Genomic DNA, 20,466 nt, shown 5'->3' with positions numbered 1-20,466 from the left:
AAGTCACAGAAAAAACAGAAATAAAACGTCAAAAAAAGAAAAGTGACAGAATACACTCGTAGAGAACGGAGATATCGAAGGTTCCATGTGTGCTGCGACGAAAAAAAAGCCGAAACAAGATTTTCCCGAATAGGATGCCAAACGCAATCTTTTATGCATTAATTTGCTAATTACGCTACAAGTCAAGAAACATAATAAATAAATAGTAACGTAATAGATCGATTTTACTTTAATGAAGAATAACGATGATACATCATATACACTATATAAAAAAATAACTCTTGCTATAAAAAATTATATAACATTTATAAAAAACACAAATTAAAATTCTGCTCCTTAAAATGTAATTAACAAAATTGTACTACAATTTTTTTATTTGACAGTCTTTGACAAATTTTTGAAAAAATTTGTTCAATTAAATGAATAAAGTTGAAATTGACTAAAAGATTCTAAAACTAGAAACTTTAATCTTAATTTGATTATTGTAACAAGTTATTGCTATTTAAAAAATATTTTTTTATAGAAAAAAGAAAGTAGCTCATCAATTTTTAAAATAGCTTATAATTTATTATACGTGTGAATGTGTTTTGTAAGGAAAAATTAGTAATCATATAAATTACATAATTTTAAATTTTAATACAAAAATATTTGTTTATATATTTAATAATTTAGATATTATTTTACTTAATTTATTAATATTCTATATAACATATATTGTATATTCTATGCATGCATACAATTATATGAATTGTGAAACTGTATGAATAACTTTAAAAAACATTCATGCATATATAATAGTCATTTTTTCAAATATTTCATAGATATGCAAAAATTCACCTTTACTGGCAGTGATATACATACAAAAAATTAATCATTTGCCGCTTGTTCATTATCCACTGGACTTAGTAGTGCGTCTTCTACGACCTCTCTCAATGCTATAATATTTTTCAGACAACGTTTAAAATTCGGTCTGCGATTCTCTACATTCCAACAACACACCATCAACTGGTACAGTGTTGATGGACAGTTGAAAGGTCTCGACAATCTGCCTCCTGCGCGTACATAATTTATCACTTCAGAAGGAGCTCTGTCAGTATAGGGTTTCTCACCTAATGATGTAATTTCCCACATTAACACTCCGAATGACCAAACGTCGCTCTGGGAAGTAAATTTTCCAGTATCCAAAAATTCTAGTGCCATCCAGCGAATAGGAACCAGATCTTCACTTCTCTAAAACATAATTTTAGCGAAATTCTTCTGGTTAAAGTTGTTCATTTTTAACATATATATGCCAAAAGATACTATACACTTATTTTTTGTTTTATATATAAAAGTAATTTATTTTTCTTAAATTGTCTTTTCAAAGAAAACAAAAAAATATTTCTGAATAGTTTTATTTCTTTATAATTGTATTTACCATACGGTAATATTCATCTCTGTAAACATCTCTAGTTAGCCCAAAGTCGCCAATTTTAACGACACGAGTCTCACGATCTCTCGCGGATACTAAGCAATTTCGACAGGCAAGATCTCTATGTACAAAACGCAATTCTTCCAGATAGCAACAGCCTCGCGCAACATCTTCGCACATGGCGAGCAAATCTTGCAGACGCAGAGCATGCGAATCTGATGGTTGCAATGTTCGACTCTCTCTCAAATACTTTAGCAGATCAGTTTCCATTAACTCCAACACGAGTGATGGAGAATCTTTGTCTGAGCAAACGGCCAACAATCTTAGCACATGTTTATGTCGAAAGCGATTCATAAGCCTGGCCTCCTGTAAAAATTTCGTTTTTTCTTGCAAAGAAGCACCTTCTCGAAGCATTTTTATAGCAGCGGTTATCTCCATGCCCGAATTTTCTAAATTCTTTACTTTTCCTTGAAACACCTGTAAAATATTTAACATTAATTTAAATATACATCATTAAAAAATACATAATTTAATGTCAAGTAACAATATATTTTATTTGAAATAATAATATAATTTAATTAAAAATAATAGAATAAATGAGTATGTTGTTTCAAAAAATTTTGTTACTTAATCTCTCTCATAAATAGTTATTTCTGCAAAAGCTATTATAACTATTTTTATTAAAGAATGTACATATCTTATTTTAATTTCTTGTTATCTCAAATTAAATGGCGTAAAACGTTGCATTAAGAAATTAATTTTTACCTCTCCGAATGCGCCGCTACCAAGTAATTCTGTTATTGTAATTTGCTCACGTTTGATTTTCATCAATTTATTCGAATTACATTGCAACATAGGTCTGTATGACGTATTGAACTGAATAGTATTCTTAGTAGGCATCAAATCTAAACTCGCTAATTCGATGTCGGTCATTATAGAAGGTAAAACTTGCTCATTACCTTCCTTGCGTTGTCGATATACTATTAAAATTATAATATACTTACCTACCAATATGTATATATGTATAATATGTAATATTTACATCTAACAATAAGTTCACTTTTTCAGAAAATCTCTATATATATATAAAAAATCCAATATAATTTGTAATTAAAGACTGAAACGTATCAAATGTACTTACAATAATAAAAGCAGCAGACGCAAATTAGTATAACGACAATAACTATAACGGCAAACACTGTTGCAGTGGTCAAAATATCATCACCTTAATTACGCAAAAATAAAATAGTTTAAATATTTTGGTTTCAAAACTTACTTCTACTTCTTGTAACTTCATTATTTCTAATTTTTTAAATTTGATAAGCATTCTTAGTTTTAAAATAAACATTTAATATGTGTTATGGTATCTTCTCTTGCTTACTTAATGTTGAAAAAGTAAATCTTTCATCAGACGGCCATGTAAAGTTTTCCTCGTACTCGGGATATCTCAGTATCAAGAGAAACTGATATGAAGTTTCCGGTCGTAAATTTTTTATGTAGAATGTTACTTTTTTCTTACAGTTCACCTTAATATTGTTTGTTGTTTGCCAATTTTCTGTCGAATCATTTTTGTATTTTAACGCACAAAGAACCATCAGATTGGTACTCGGAATCCAAGATATGTTCATGGTGTTTATGCTGACTTCGCTCAAAGTGATATTGTTCGGTTCCAAGTATGTGCGAATGGTCTTACTTGAACTGTCATTGTAAAAATCGCTGAAATTAACTGGATATACACGCACATATATCAAGTACTCATATGCAGATAGCAACTGAAGTTTTGTAGAAAACATGCCATCTGCCGTATATTTAGGCATTTTAATTACTTGTTCGCCCGTGTGTGGTATTCCGTCTATTAAAATAAGTTTCCAATGCACTTCGTAGGTAACAGGCACGCAGTTCAGTTTCTTGGGCGGCATCCATTGAACTGCCACTATAGTAGGTGTCAGAGTTTGAACCGTTATGTTTTCCGGTGCATTAAGCTTGCCCAACTTAGTTCTTATAAATAGTGTGTCATCCGAACCTAATATAGGATTCATCGATAACTGATCTACGTAAAAATTACTAAGGTTTAACTGTAACACGTACTCTGTAAGCGGTGTTAAATTCTGAATTTTGTAATAACGCTCATACGTCTGCACTTTGAATTCCTCGGACTTATTAATGCCATTGTTGTCCACACAATAGCTTATGTAGAGAGTATATAAAGTAGTAGGTAAATTGTATTTTTTACAACCACTCTTGTGAACCGGTTCCGTAAAATTTACAATGATGCTGTTTGTCATTACTTCCATTATTTTAATGTTGTAAACTTTTTCTTTAGGTGTCAGACATCTGGACGGAGGGTATGATTGTAAAGATTTACTGAAAGCATAAAATCTTGTAATTGAGTATGGCATTTTTATTTTTTGAATATATTTAAATGCATTTACGCTCTCGAGACGTGCATATATTTTTCTCAAAACATAGATTTCATCATTGTCGAATGTAGAAATGTATATGTTTGTCTTGTCAAACGTTAAAAAGTTAAAACTTTTTGTATAGCTAATATCTGTGGCATTTAAAATGATATTGAAATCACAAATATCAATGTCTGTCACAATCACGTAATCCATCGATGTCCAATAAATTAACGGCTCTTCAATATTCATGTCGTCAATAATCATGGAGAAATACGTCGACAACGTTGGTGTATTAAAAAAGCAGTAATACGTATCATATGTATCTAATTGAAAGATTTGTGTGGTTTTTCCATCAAAATCTAATTGCATTAAATTTGATGAATTTGTATTCCAATATAAAATTCTAAAAAAATATATCGGATATTTTACTTATTATATTATATATTATTTTAAGAATAGCAAAACTCATGTAGTATATATTCAAAATTCTCATAATTACTTGTTAATTTAAATGATATTTTTATAAATTATGTGTATAATCTTAATTACAAAGTCATATGAATTTATGGATAAAATAATGATCTTTAATAGAAAATTTGTTTATTTTTTCAGATAAATGGCAGTTAACGTACCCCATAGTTGGCAATACAGTTATATCACGGAAATTTGTTGTGCTTTTAATTTTATCAAATTTGACTATGCCATTTTGCCACATTGTTAAGTCGAGCTTCATAATGACATATTTATATAACTCTAAGTCAAATTCCTTCCAATACAGATTTCTTGCTACCCAATCGATGCAAAGATTGCTTGCATTATTTTGAAGCCGAGCTATTTTTGTGATATTATTATTTTCATTCATTTCTCATGTCATTAGATTTCTCGTGAAATCGATCCAATAAATTTTATGTTCCGCTATCGAATAAGCGACTTCTAACACATTTTGTACGGAGATATTAATTTTTTTGGTTTTAGAATCCAGGTCCCATATATCGATACCGTCATTCGATACTGTCAATAATTGTGGTATTGGATTTTCATGTGCGGTTGATACATTTAAATCTGTGTAAGGACTAACACCAACTTTAGTATGCGCTCGTACTCTAAAATAATATGTCGTGTTAGATGTTAAATTCTGCACCGTATTCTCCAATCTCGTAGCAAGAATACTTTTGTCGTTGCAGATCGGAATCATTTTATGATTCTGTATAAACCAACACTGTACTGTGTAACCTTGTATTATATCATGTGTAAATTCAGGTTGGTTCCATCTGTCCAAAAAAACAAAATTTTATTAGTTTTATATTTAGTAAATTTATAACAGAATCAACGTTTTCATATGTCGCGTTAAATTTGAAAGAAATATATACTAAAAATGTATATTTGTTACCTGAAAGTCACAGAAATGTCTGTGTTACTTATAAATCCATTGTGGAATTCCACGAATGCTCTAGGAGATGTTGGCTTGCTTGAAATGTACTCTGGAATGTACTCTACAAATTTAAATATCTGGATGATAATACAATTATATACAAATTTTTAATACTAATACCTGAATATAAAAATATTGGAATTAAATAATCGTTTGTAACATTTTATCTCTGCCATTAAAGATGACAGTAATTAATTCACGATTATGCAGCAAAGTGTCACAACTTATTTACGTATTGTGCGATCAATGACATTCGATACAGGATTTGAAATCTTTCTGGTCTTCTGGTAAGACGTCAATTATCATATTTTTTGTTAGACGTTGAGTGTGTGAAGTAAAATAATTTTCTTTTTGTTAACATTTTAAGTTGGTCATTAAAGATGGACAGAAAAAGACTGGTGCACTTACTTATTTTTGTGGTTAAATTACCAATGTCGCCAATTAAACCATAAGACACCGTATGGATGACAAAGACATACTGTTCTTCAAGCACTAGATTGTCCAGCAGAACCTCTCTAATTTGCATAGCATTCTCATTAAAACTACTATCGTTGGTTTCGCTGACGTTTTTCGTTCTCTTATCCTTTGGATTCTTTATTGACCACCATCTTATAAAATAAGCCTCGATACGACCTTTTGGTCGCAGCCATTCGAAAATTAAGTTGGTAGAGTTGATGATTTGATATGAATTGATATTTAAAACTGGATTAGGCCCTAAAATGACATAAACAAAGTCGCGCTGTTAATTATTTAAATATACTATTAACTATTACTAAAAATTATGGTATATATGTATTATACTTACTGATTGTGTAATTCATTTGCAATGAATGACCTTCAGCTTCATAACTGAGAGTGCTTACTTGTATAATGTATCTCTCACCGGGTGTCATATCCACTTTCACTTCCGCGGCACGGACATTTAAGGATTTGATCCAGCTATTGTCGTTTTGCGTACGATATCTGACGAGATATCCGTTAACCATTGAATCCGTCGGAGCTTCCCAGTATATGACAAAAGTATTCCTTGTAATTTTCTCGATACTGAGATTCCGAGGTGGATGAGGCACTAAATAATAATTTTGATTATTAATAAAGCTAACAAACTTGTGTGTTTGTTCAAATACTGCATTTAAATATAATATAAAGTGTAAAGAATTTAGAGAATGATTATTACTTACGAACAGTTTCGTCAAAATCACACGGCTCGCTTCGAAGTCCATGACTAATGGTGTGAATTGAAATTCTATATCGTCCACCAGGGTAAAGATCTTTAAAAATGATATAATCCGATTTTGTAATCCAAGTGTTCACACTTTCCCAAAGGTCTCTCCTGTGATAGGTTACTTCATATTTTGCATGCTTATAATTGATATTGCTCTGCCAGGAGATGTTCAAACCTTTTTCAATAGTCTTTACATATTTGATCACAGGAGGGGCGGGATATGTCGCTTGATATATGACAGTTTTGTTTGACTCGACTTTATTGCTAATTGCTTGTACTATTATGGAATAATTTGTTCCAAGCAGCAGAGTCAGAATAACCTGTAAATTTAACAACTCTGTCAAAATATTAAATTCCAATGAATTAGGCAACAATTAAGAAAAATTATTTTATTCAATAATTTATAAAACCTTTGTTTTATTAGTCGTCAAAGTATTAGTATCGCCACCAATCGTTGTTTCCACCTCATGGTATTGTAACTTGTAACTGTCTTGTGTACTGAAACTCTCCGGAGTCCAGACAACTGTCACCTGACCAGCTTCTTCATCGATCGCTCTAAGATCGTGAACAGGTAGTGGCTCTAAAAATACAAAAAAAAGAAATCAAGAAACGTTGTATTTATTAAATAATCATGCGAAAAGTATATCGATTCTAACAGGCTCTAAATTAAGAGAAAATACCGACAACGTACTCAGAGTGACATATCCGCTAACCGGAAAACTTGTAATGTCGCCAGAAACCGTTTTCACGAATACTTTATACGTCTTGCCAGGCTCTAATTGTAAGTTCTTAAATTCCCATCTGTTCTTGTCGTGTCTGTTTCGCCTGATTGGCGCGAGATTCCGATTATTATCGAGCGATAATTCATACATGTCGAACTCGGACGTTTCATTGGGTGGATTCCAAAACATACGGAAGGAAGTCGACGTTACGGAAGATTTATCGAAGGTTACATTGAGGGGACGCAACGGCACAGTGCGATGCTGAGCTGTGAGGGGCGCGGACGTTTCGTTCTCGGAAACTGTCTGCACGGAAATGTTGTATGCTCTGCCTGTAATATGAAAAAAACTTAAGAAAAATAATTATATGGCTCATTAATTTTTACTTGCAATAATTGTGTAATTTTTATAAAAAGATATATCTATTTATGTAATTTTTTTAATCTTAATTGTCATCAATAATGGTTGATTTATGACAAGCTTTAAACCAAATAACTTTGATTGTCCAAAATCTCTGTGTATTTGTTTTAAATTTTTGTATATAATTAAATCTATTAATATTAAATATTTAATACATAAGGCACAATCAAGTTGAGTTAATAATTTAACTATTAGTATTATTTTCGTGTTATTTGATTAGATCAAGCACATCTGAGAATTGGAAAAATCCATAAATATAAATCAATAGACTATTGAGTATTGATTTGTTTCAAATTTCAAAAGCCAAGCAATTTTACTTTAAATTTTCATAACATACGCTTTTCTTATTACTCAATTAATTTTCTAAGAAATACCGCAGATAACAGTTGTGATAACAGATTTCATTGCACTTGTACAATCAAGTAAATTAAACATGTGCAACATATTAAGTAGAATTTGATACACAACTTAATTAAACCTAAATGAATGCTTTTTAATTATTTTTTTTATATAATAAATAAATTAATTTCTCTTACGTATGTAATTTCTTTTTATAGGTCTACTTAAGGTCTTTTAAATAGATTCTAGTTTTTTGTTTTAGAAAAAGTAAGTATTAATACAATTGTATTATTGTTAGAGTGATATCTCCTCCAGCTGACCAACTTCTATACAATTTACTGTTGTACAAACGTACAATTTACTTGTTTTGGAATTCATGAGCTGCGCTATTTAACTGCAGACGCGTACTTTCTCCGCGATTCTGCTTATTGTTAGAATAGTTTCGATTTGTATGTTCAGAAAAAGAAATTAATGACGCCGATTCAATGTCAACGCGTATAAATATTTTGTAACATATACACATTGCAACTTAAAAGAAAGAAAAAACAAATGCATTTCCTGTTTCATTAAAATTGATTTTCTATATAACGTAACAATGTGTTATAAAATACGTTTACGTAAATCACACACAATGTTATTAATTTGGTATATCCGATAGTGCCTAGCACATGTAATTACGTGACAGCAAACAGCTGACCTGGAACGAGTTTTTCAAAAAATGCTTCTCCGCTACCTACAGATGCCTTCTTCACTACATAGAGAACAGATTCTATGGTATCCGGTGGATCTATACTAAATTTGTAGTGCGTGTATATTCCGTCAAAGAAAGGCGGCCTATAGCATATTACCAGCAGGGTCGCTTCGTCGCTGAACCGGACAGAAAATTCTCTCGGAGTATTTGGTTCTAAAAATAATTCAATAACATATTTGTATACGAAATTTACAGAAAAAAAACTTGGCTATTATTCTCAATTATATACTTGTTGTAAAGTTTCTGCTGGTGTAAGCAACGCTCTCCTTGACATTCAACACGGTGAAGAGCTGAAGCGAATACGTAGCACCAGGAAAGAGATTTCCGAATGTATATGGCATCGAGTCGACTGGTATGACTTTGGTTTTAAGATTTCGAATATCGTTGAAACTCTGCGTCCGCAACAGAAAACCGGAATAATTCCCTTGAGCCGGAGGTGACCAATATATAATCGCGGTTTTTCCATTTCGTATCGATACCGTCAAGTTTCTAGGCGGATTGGGTGCTGAAGAAATGAAATTCTATTTTAATCGAACTTTTACTTAAGAATCTCTATCGCATGTCTTTTAATTGTTTATTTAAGTAAATAAATTGTGCTTTTAGACGATAAAACTGTTTAATTCGAAAAGCGAAGAAAACAAATTGTCTACATTTATATAAGGGAGTACTGTAAAAAAAATGCACTATTAAAAATAATTTTATCGCACAACATCGATCCACGTACGAGTCGTAATCGAGGCAGTCCACGTCAGACAGTCATGAAGAGTACTATTGCTGTAATACAACCAATATTCGTATCTCATGCCAGGCAAGCCCTTAAACTTTACGTCACCGATCTCGGTGGCGGCTATAGTGGTATTTGGCGGTGGAAAACCAACAGGTGGATTGTAATCTAAACGGTACCAAGACCCATTCTGGTTTAGATTATCTGGTATCTTGATTGCGAGATCAGCCGAGTATGTGACCTGTGGCAAGGCACATAAAAATTGCCGTTAATTTGCATGCATATATCATATTTGAAAAATTATTCACTCAAAATTGAAATGCTTCAAGTGAGAGTCCGAAAATTGAAAGACAGTTGTTTATTGGAAACAAATAGTATATCGATATACATATATATATATATATAAGTATAATTTGTTATATATCGCGGATTTACAGTAATATGTACACATTGAGAAAATAATGCGTCTCCGGAGAACGTAGGAAGGATACGAATCTATAACATTATTGTTGACGTGTTGATAGATGCTATAAATGATGTTTGGTATACGAACATTAAATAATTATTAATTTCATTTGTAAAGAAATAAATATCTATACTTATATTTCTTCTAAAACAGACATAATATGTATAAATTTTTCATTAATATAAAATATGCCTTTAAATATGGAATATCAAATAAGAAGGATTTTGTTATGTAATAATAATTTAATCTTTTAATTTTTTAATAAAAAAAAAGAACCGCTGAATGAATATTCGAAACAGCGAAAGATTAACATTACATAAGAATGGATATAAAAGAGCTAATAAGAAAAATTTATGACTTTTTTTTAACAAATAAATCATAAAAAGTTTAACATTTTTTAATTGTTGCTGTATTTAAACTTTTGCTTATAAATAATTCGATTTTTTTAACTTATAATTTAGTTTTTTTACTTTGGTTTTAACTTTTTCAACTAAACAACTCCACTTTTACTTGACATCTTTCTTATAAATGTATTCGAAATCATTGTAGTTTTAACAATATTTATATTTATTTAAGAAATAAATATGTTTTTTATTACTATTATTGTTTCATTTTTATTTGTTATCTTTTGAAAATTATAAAAATCGCATAAATTTGTGTATTTAGAAATTTTACTAAATTTTTTTTTTCTATTGTATTTTTAATTCAAATTGTAATGAGAAACAGTGTTGATATTTTTAATGCTTATATTTGTTCAAAATATATATTGATATACATTGAATAATAAATTGCATATAAAATCGAGTGGCAGAGAGTGGCTGCTGTTGCGCGCATGATTTAACTATTGACATCAAAGCTTATTGATATTTGAAATACAAATTGAGATGACATCTAAAACTATTTTACATATTATTATAATATATTACAAATCGTTATTTAGTTGTACACATACAACTATCCTTAACTAAAAAATGTTGATTCTCTATATATTGATTTTGTTAAATATTGATTAATTTAGTACTAATTTTATTTTGCAAAAATAAATATTTAGAGTAAACTGTTTTAAACATTACAGAAAAATGAGTGAAATATAAATTTAAAAAATTGTGTTAGAGCATATGTTATAAATATAACAGAGACTGTAAACAGAATCAACGGAATCATTAATGTCAAAAATTGCTATTCTTAAATATACATCAATTACAAAAGCGTGGATTATGATTATATTGTAATAAACTGCTTCAAAATTAAATTTAATTTAATATTACATAATATTTATTTTTACTATGTGATAATTTTAAAATGAGAAATTGTCAAACATTACACTACATTATACATTCTTACTCAAAATATCAATTTTGATTACGCATTATATAATTTTAATTATATATACATAAATAACTTTTTGCATTATTTACAATACATTTAATTTTATTATATATATTTAATAAATAATAAATAAGAAATAATAAATAATAAATAATAAATCAAATAATATTTTTTACCTGTGTGAAGGTTTGATTTGGACACATAGAACACTCTTCCTGAAAGCTGTTCGGAGCTACACTATCTTCCGAATCCGACAAGATGACCACTCTTATTAACATTAACACTTCCAGTAAAACACATATTACCGTTTTCAACATAATAATTTTGTCCTTTTGTAATACTTGCATTTAATCAGCTTTCTTTCAAGCAATTCTTGATAGTTCAGCTGTAAATATTAATTTTATCGATATTCTGAACCATAGAAATGTACTAATCAAGTTGATGTTTTCTTACGTATATTATTTTTTGAAATTTGACTAGTATATCAATCAAGAAATATTTTTCTAAAGTTATTTTTCTTTATAACCAAATACAAAGCAGTTTATATACGTTTAAATTATAATACTTTTTATAAATAAATGTTTACTTTTTTCCATAAAAGTTAATGAAGATGCTATGAACTGACACGTATACATCCGATGGAAAACAAAATAAATGTTATCAATTTTCTTTTCTAGTTTCTGTTATATTTATATAATATATATAAATTATATTAATATATAATATATAATAGTAGACAAGTAATCAAATAAAAATAAATATGTTGTAATAATTGTTTGAGTGAATTACATACATTCCAAAAATTACAGAATTACAGATCTTCACTGCCACTATTCATGCGCAAAACTTTAATCTACTTAGTTATTTTTATATATTTTATTTCTTTTTATTTTATATTAAAAACTGTAACTGTGACAATTGTCTCCATTATGTACATACTCTGCGTGTTCTCAGGACCAAATATTCATGTCTGTTGTTCTTGACAGTCGGAAATATGTGTCTCATGCGTTTCGAGAGGAGTGACTTATAACGTGTTTGCGTTTGTGTGATTGGTGATTCAATTAATCATATTAATTGAAATTATAGTACCAGTAATCGATTCATAGTAACCATTTTAGTTGAACCATAACTCTTAATTTGCTCTGCTTGCAATTCATTTTTTTTTCAGTTAGATACTGGGCGCTATTTCACAAAGAATTACGCTTTCTAAGAATTGTTTAACAAAAAATAATAATTAATATATATGTAAGTTCTTCTAAATGTTTTATCTTTATTTATTAATAAATTTTTTCTTTGACATAAGTATATCACGTTTGATTAGTAAAAAGATATTCTGATTAATTATTTTTATAGATATAGTACAATTACAGAAATATTTGTTTATATATTTAATAATTTACATATCATTTTATTTAATTTATCATTATTTTATATAATATATACATTTTGTATTCAACTATACATGCATACAATTGGAAATGATTTATTAAAGTGTATGAATGTGTCTAAAAAGCATTCATGCATATAACAATAGCGACATTTTCAAATATATCATAAATGTATAAAAATTTGTTTTCACTGGCAGTGATATATATTATACATACATAAAAAATTAATAATTGTGCCGATTATGTAATATCCACTCATTAAATCAGCGATATTTTATTTTGACTCCTGAATGAGAATCAGAGGATCAGGGGGTCAAGGGATCATATTTAATAAGGGCCCACAGCACTACTATTGAGTTTTTAGAGGTCAAGTAAATGAACAGTGCTCAACAATGCTTTTTACATTCAGATATGCTCAAACGTGGTAGTCTCGAATAATCGCACTATTATTGACTTTTGATCCCCCGTATCTCGGAAACTGTTCAATTTACGAGCTTGGGCCCATTGGAACTTTTGATCAAGACATCATGAACTACATCATATCAAAAGTTCAGCTAATTTAACCGGGGGCCGTTTTCCATAAGATCTGTGCGGGGTTCTTTGAGGGTGCAATATGCACAATTTATTCAAGATTACTTAATACTCGGACACATGAAACGAATAAATGATAAAAATGACAATTATGAAGAATTGCCTACGTATTATTTGCCACATCATTGTGTTTTGAAATTGTCAAGCGAAACAACAAAATTGAGAGTTGTTTTCGATGCCTCTTGTAAGAGTGATACTGAAACTTCACTAAACGATATCCTTATGATGAGTCCGACTGTTCAATAGGATTTATTTTCAATTATTTTGCGATTTCGAACTTTTAAATTTGTTTTTCCCGCAGATATCACAAAAATGTGTCGACAAATATGGGTTCATACATTACAAACGCGTTTATAGAGAATTCTGTGGCGAGAGGACGTAACTTCGGATGTGGGGGTTTATGAATCAAAGACTGTGACTTACTTCGTATTTGGCTACAAGAACTCTCAATTATTTAGCAGAATTATATAGAGTGGAATTTTTTATTGGTGCACGACATATAAAACGTGATTTTTATGTCGATGATTTATTAACAAGCGCGAATACTATTGAAGACATAATAGTAGTGCGCAATGAAATTATTAAACTCTTAAATCAATGTTTATTTCAACAACTAACTAAATCATTGGTCGTCAAATGAGCCAAGTATATTAAATGATATTTGCGAGAAGAGCGAAGTAATGTCAATTCGAATTAATAAAGACGCTTCTTCTCGTATTCTCGGTATTCTTTGGAATCCATCTATCGATGTATTTCGGTTTTCAATTGAGTTAGAGGCAAAACCGCGTACAATCACTAAGCGTACAGGGTGCTTCCGCAACATACAGATCAGTAAGTTGGGTTGCCTATCTGACGATCGGCAGGGGCATGCTTTACCGACTTCGCATAATCGAAACATAATAAAATCAGGAGATCAATCGTGTAATTTTTCTTTGTAAAAAGTGAAAAAATTACATGATTGATTCCCTGCCCACATTTTTGTTTGTAAGAATCATTAAAAATTGTTTATGCCATGGATTTTTTCGCGTGGGACTTCTTGCGGCACAAAGTATATGAGACTCTGCCGCAAAATCCAGAAGATTTAAAAAATAGAATTCGTAACGCGTGTACGAAAATCACCCTTACTGTCGTAACTGTATATGGTTAAACTGTGACATTGTACTGGTCCTTAAAGACGCACCTATACATTCAACGCACACTTTTTCCGGAAGATATTAAAGATTCATGTATACACTTTACGTATATTTTTTCTGAAGATAAATTAATTTTTATTTTTTTATGAATCTTATTTAATTATTTTCTTATAAAATCTTACTTATTGAGTATTTTTAAAAACGTTTACATTAGTTTAAATTTAAAAAAATGGTATATTTTTTTAGTACATGCAGTATGTTGATACGTTCGACAGAAGAAATATCGAAATATTATCTATTATAATATATATATAATATATGATAAATGATACAAATTTTAGTAATAAAAATGTTTAATATACAAAAAAAGCATTTATTATTTAAGACCTGACTGCGACTATTAAAAAATTACAACTTTTCATGTTTCAAAATTAAGTATCTAATTTTAATTTATTAATATGGTATATTTTTCTGTCATTTTCTAAGATATTAATTTCAATTTCCTGATGGTTTTATTTTTTTTAAATCATTTATTTAAAAGTTATGAATTTTTTTCCATAACAGTGTATTTGAGTTTTCTACTTCACATATTTGTAATAATAATATACTTAAACAAATTATTTTTCAAATTTACTATTTCAATTTTTATTTAGAAAGATGAAAGAAGGATTTTTTACAACGTTTTTATTCATTCACAAATGCGTCAGACATAATATACCCACGTTGTACACTTTAAAGGTACTAAAAATAGCTATATACGCGCGGTAAGAGTTAAGTTAGCTTCTTCCCAGCAGCACTAAATTAATTTTTATTTATCTTAAAATTAGGTGCTAGCCAGGTGTTAAGTGTTGAAATTCAGAATTAGGTGCTTAAATCGTTTAGCAGAAAATTATATGTATATTAGGCGGTGCTGATTTAAGTTGGCCTCCTACGTCAAAAAATAAAATCAATATCAATACATCAATATAATAAAAAATATAAATAAATAATATAATTGAGAGCCCTAAACAGTAAATAAAAATAATGATTGAGAATTGTAGTCGTATATTTCAAGAAGTTCGTTAATGGTATGTATATTAAGTGATGGCGAACGTTTCGGTTATTTTGAATTTTATTCAACCATCTTCAGCGCAAATAACAAAAGTAATAAATAAACAAAGAGCAGTTATAAATATCAGTCGGAATATAAAAATAAATGGGACAATTATCGCAAATTATACAAGACATGAAAAAAAACAATCGTATTGAAATAACGCCGGTAACATAATTAATATATGTACGTTGTTATAAATATAAAAGATTGTAAAGTGCCTGTGCTGCAGACAAACCTATTCCAACACGTAGATTTATTGAGGATATGCGCTCTTCTCTGATTATTCCACCAGTAGGAGTGTCAGGATGATCTAAATTTTGTTAATAAAAACAGATCAACTGACAAACAGAAATCCAAATGACGTAAGTTTTTTTCATAACGTCAAAACAAGTGTAAATCCGCAATACTTAAATTCGTAAATAATTCTTTTTATAGCTAACGGATATAGATTGTTTACAGGCCGCCGCACACACTTTTACGTAACGCATAATGCATATACATAAGGAAACTGATTGATCTATAAACACATGCACAAAGAATTCAACCAATCGATTTCCTTATGTATATGCATTATGCGTTATGTAAGTGTGTGCGGCGGCCTTACCTCTTTCGTATAATGACATTATAAATAAACTCTCGAAACTGTGAGTGTCACTTATTTTTCTATGTAACCTTTACAACGACACGAGAATGTTTTCTTGCTTATTAATTTTTTAACCGTCCCTAAGCAAGGCTGATTAGTGCTCTCTTACTCCGGACGCTTTCACGACATCGCCTTTGCATGTTAAGGCCGTTCTGCTGTCTTTTTATGAATATAGCTTCCGATATAAGTCTTTTATTTAAGTAAGGCTCATTATCAAGTATCTCTATTTTGTTCCATTTAAAGTTATGATTATGGTTAACACGATGGTCGATTATAATCGATTTGTTCGTAGAATTTCTTCCTATATGAAGACGGTGTTCCGAAATTCTAGTGCTGAGTTTTTGCCTGTCTGTCCTACGTATAACGCATACATTTGTTAATTAAATATTTTAGACGATTATTTATAGTTTGGAAGATCATATCTAACAGATAATTATTATATAAGAAAATATTTATTACAAAAGTCAAGTTTTCAGAATGGAAGCGCGGATGAGACAGCAGAAATGCCCTATCTGTGAGACCTATGATGGTGCCTCTTCTTTGGCAATACGGCTGTTAGGAAAGAAAGTTAAAAAATCTGCCTGGAAATGTCGGTTTATAATACCAGTTGTATGCCATGTTATGCTGTTATTATCTAAGATCAAAGTTGTATCTAAAAAGTTTAATTTTAAGAAAGAATTTAATGTGGAAAGGGTGTCATTTATAGATTTTGAGGGAAATGTCATCAATATGTCGTCAACATACCTAACGTATATGAGGGGAACAAAATTTAAACTTTGGAAGGCTTTATTCTCTAAATCTTGTAAAACTATGTCTGCCACGATGAGTGATAATGGGGGACTCCATGGAAGTGTCAAGGAAGTGGCGGTAAAAAATATCGCTAAGTTTAAAATAGAGTTTAACACAAATTTGATACCAATTAAAAATTCATCTTTCGGGATGTCACAATTGTTAACTAAAGAGTACCATCTGCTAGAAATGCTGTCTAAAGCCAGGACGTATCAGGACGTTTGTGAAGAGAGATATTACATCTAACGAAATTAATCTAACGCTGTTATCTATATACACATCTGAGATCTTATTAATAAGATCAAAACTATTTTTTACATAGTTGTGTAAAGTTTCGGAAAACTACTGATCATAATCTTGTGTAAGAACAAAGCTAAGTTGTATAGTGGACTGTTGACCGAAGAAATTATTATTCTGTATGGGCAATTAATTTTTGGACGTAAGCCCTTGGTAAAACACCATCAGTAAACAACAAGGAGCGATAAATTGAATTTGAAATGTACCGTGGTTTTTCCACCTTACGTTTAAATCCCGAAGATTTGCGATTAATTTATTGATGGGATCATTATTTCTTTATTGGAATGTACGTGTTTCGATCTCTCAGTTATTCTTCAATTTTTTTCAACATACTCATTACATTGTTTAATGCCACCATGACATTCTCTTTGTCAGTTCGTGTAAGTATATTTTGATTTTCTTTTAGAAATTTTTTTGTAACGGAATTCAGAGATAAGAGGTTATTAATGGCAGTATTTTTTGGACATGAGTATGTTGCAAATGATTTTAAAAAGTTAGTAGATCTGATTCTTATGATGATACGTTTATCAGGTGGAAACTTTTTTAAATTGGTCTCAAAACTTTTTATAAATATAAATTTAAAAAACTTTTAAAAATATAAATAAAATAATTTAAAAAAAAGAAATACATAAAACTTAGATGTTAATTAGATGTTTTCGGAAATTGTTAAATTATATCTAAAGTAAATTTTTTTAATACTACTTTATTCTTGTAAGACGATACATGCGACCGATGTTAAAGTCTGAAATTCTGTTAAACGGAACGAGCATTTAATTATTAGGTATTTGTTTTTTTAATTATTTTATTTAAATTTATTTTTTATATGTGAGGGGGAGTCAGCTGAATGTCAAGTCAGCCTCACCTAATATAAATTAGATATAATACAATATTTTTTTTGCCAAAGCAGAGCATCTAATTCAGGACTTCAGCACTTAATTAGCACTTAATTTAAAAATAAATTAGAATTAATTAATTAATTTAGTACTCGTTGGGAGGCTAATTTTAGGGATATGAGTTGATCTTGATACACAGATAATGACATTTTTCATTGGTGCGGCTTTAACTCGAGGGAGTCGACTTTTTTATTGAGTCTTTCGACCTATCGCGGGATTGTTGACAGCAAATAACATCTGTCTTTGTTTATAACCGTAATACAGGAGTGCGAAAATAGCCCAAAGGCTTAAGAATGAGATCAGTTCCTCCACGGCTTTAAAATATCGTTCAATCACTGATACAATTTACGTATAAGTTTTTTCGCTTACAAATATTATAATTATCATTTTTATATCATCTTTTCGTTAAATCCTACTTGTGTTTATATTTTTTTTTACATTTGCCCATTACTTCGTTACTATCAGAACTGTATACAAAAAAATGTTATAGATATTTAGTGGATATTTAGTGGAAAAACATACTGGAAATATTTAGCAAAATTTTTATTCAAATGTTAGTTTACTTTTGATAAATTCTTTTATCATGGCAGAATTATGTCCTCTAAATGATTTGTAAAATAAATATAATTTAATAAGAAATAAAAAAACTAATTTTTTAATTTAACCCGAATATCAAGAGAACATCTATTATAAAAAAAATTAATATTTAAATAAACAGGTGAACACAGGGAAGAGGCTCTACTCTTCTGCGTCTTTAGTCTAAGATAAAAATCATGAAAATATATTGTTTTGTCTGCAGATTGATCTTGATAAGTCGGATCGGCACTCGCAAACCAGTAAAATAAATGTAGACTCTTTTAAAGGAACACAAACGTTTAATAAACGATATAATTGATATAATATTATTCATGATATAATATAATACAGAATACAAATTCTTACTTTTTCGCGATCGCTTTCTTGCAAATCGCAACACGTTAAAGTCTTCGACTCTCGTTTACATCGTTTACACCTCTTCGCAATGCTTCTCTATCACTTATGACTCCGGACGGACCAATGTATTGATTAATATTGACGTTATCAGCTGTAATCCTCGGACAAAATAATGTCAAGAGTTAAAATCTAATATTGGGATTACATTTATTTTCCTAAAAATATTATTTTTACAATATTTTAAAATCACATATCACAGGAGCCAAAAGAGAGCGGTACAAAATTTAAGATGTATTACTTAAGAGGCATCTTTTAAAATATACACATATTAAAAGGAAAATAATGTGTAAATATTTTATGCTCTTTTTGTTTGACATTTAAAAAGCATTTCCGACAAAAGTCTTTTATTCAAAAATAGTTTCCCATCCAAGATTTCTATCTTACATCAATCAAAGTCAATCTGTGATTCGTAATAACAGAATATTGTGCAGTATTTCTATGTATATTGTTTTTATGCTTATTGATTCTTGTTATCACAGTCTACTCGACCAGCATAAGAAGCGTTACAATCATTACATGAAATTTTGTAAATATAGAAAAATTTCAACAATATGAGAAGAGGGTATAAATGATTAATATTTATTATGCAGGTATTTTTCACATTGTTATTATTTTATATGACTATTACTTATATACATATATATAATATAAGAAGGATAAAATATAAGAAATTATAATATGAGAATATGTACGTATATACGTATATGGACGTATATATAAGAAGGAGCGTTTTTTTTTTAACTTGGTTTATCGATTAAAGTTACTACTGGTAAAACACATTTTATAAATATCATAATCTTCTCTTCATTGATTCCTGGGTGTTGATGTCCTGCAATTTGAAATAAAGGTTGTAAAATTAGTTTTGTTACAAAAAACTGATACTATATAATTTTAATATATATTATATACAAAAACATTAGAGGAAAGTTGAATCATAATTTATAATTATAAGAAAATATAATAGAATATTAAAAGTTTTTGCATTAAAATTTACAATGATTCTGATAATTATTATATAAATAATAACATAAAACGAATAAAATATATATTATTACATATATATATTATTCTATTTGTTATATATGTTTGTAATAACAATAATACGCAAATGTAGTAAAATAAAATAATAATACAAAGAGGGAGTATACATTAAGGTAATAAGATATGGCAATTATATAAAATATGAACTAAAATATGAAGTAAAAATATTTTGTTTACCTTGTTTCAAGCACGTGGAAACGAACTTTTGCCCGTAATTTAACTTGGTCTGATTAGAAATAATGTTTTTCAAATTTCCAAGAATCTTTTCCTCTCTTAATAAACCTTGATCGTCGATCTAATATACAACAATAAGATAATGTTACTTACTTACTTATTATTATCATTATTATTATTATTTATATTTATTATATATTGATATTATTAATA

General features: G+C 29.3%; 1 protein-coding gene across 1 annotated transcript; it reads right to left on the bottom strand.

Moving 5' to 3' along the window:
* Positions 1 to 733: 733 nt before the first annotated feature.
* LOC140671907 (proto-oncogene tyrosine-protein kinase ROS-like) lies at positions 734 to 12,209 on the bottom strand. Its single transcript, XM_072903622.1, is given in 18 exon segments — positions 734 to 1,052; positions 1,110 to 1,230; positions 1,418 to 1,888; positions 2,177 to 2,415; positions 2,553 to 2,636; positions 2,793 to 4,216; positions 4,446 to 5,084; positions 5,204 to 5,306; positions 5,654 to 5,959; positions 6,051 to 6,314; positions 6,427 to 6,790; positions 6,881 to 7,050; positions 7,162 to 7,521; positions 8,646 to 8,852; positions 8,929 to 9,204; positions 9,424 to 9,664; positions 11,395 to 11,603; positions 12,158 to 12,209. Coding segments are annotated over 17 exon segments (5,625 nt in total). The 5' UTR covers positions 11,566 to 11,603; positions 12,158 to 12,209; the 3' UTR covers positions 734 to 867.
* Between the last annotated feature and the right edge of the window lie 8,257 nt (positions 12,210 to 20,466).

This window comes from Anoplolepis gracilipes, chromosome 12 (assembly GCF_047496725.1).
Source record: "Anoplolepis gracilipes chromosome 12, ASM4749672v1, whole genome shotgun sequence".
Taxonomy (NCBI): Eukaryota; Metazoa; Arthropoda; class Insecta; order Hymenoptera; family Formicidae; genus Anoplolepis; species Anoplolepis gracilipes.
Note: the sequence above shows the minus strand (reverse complement) of the source record. Positions and strands in the feature narration are given on the sequence as shown.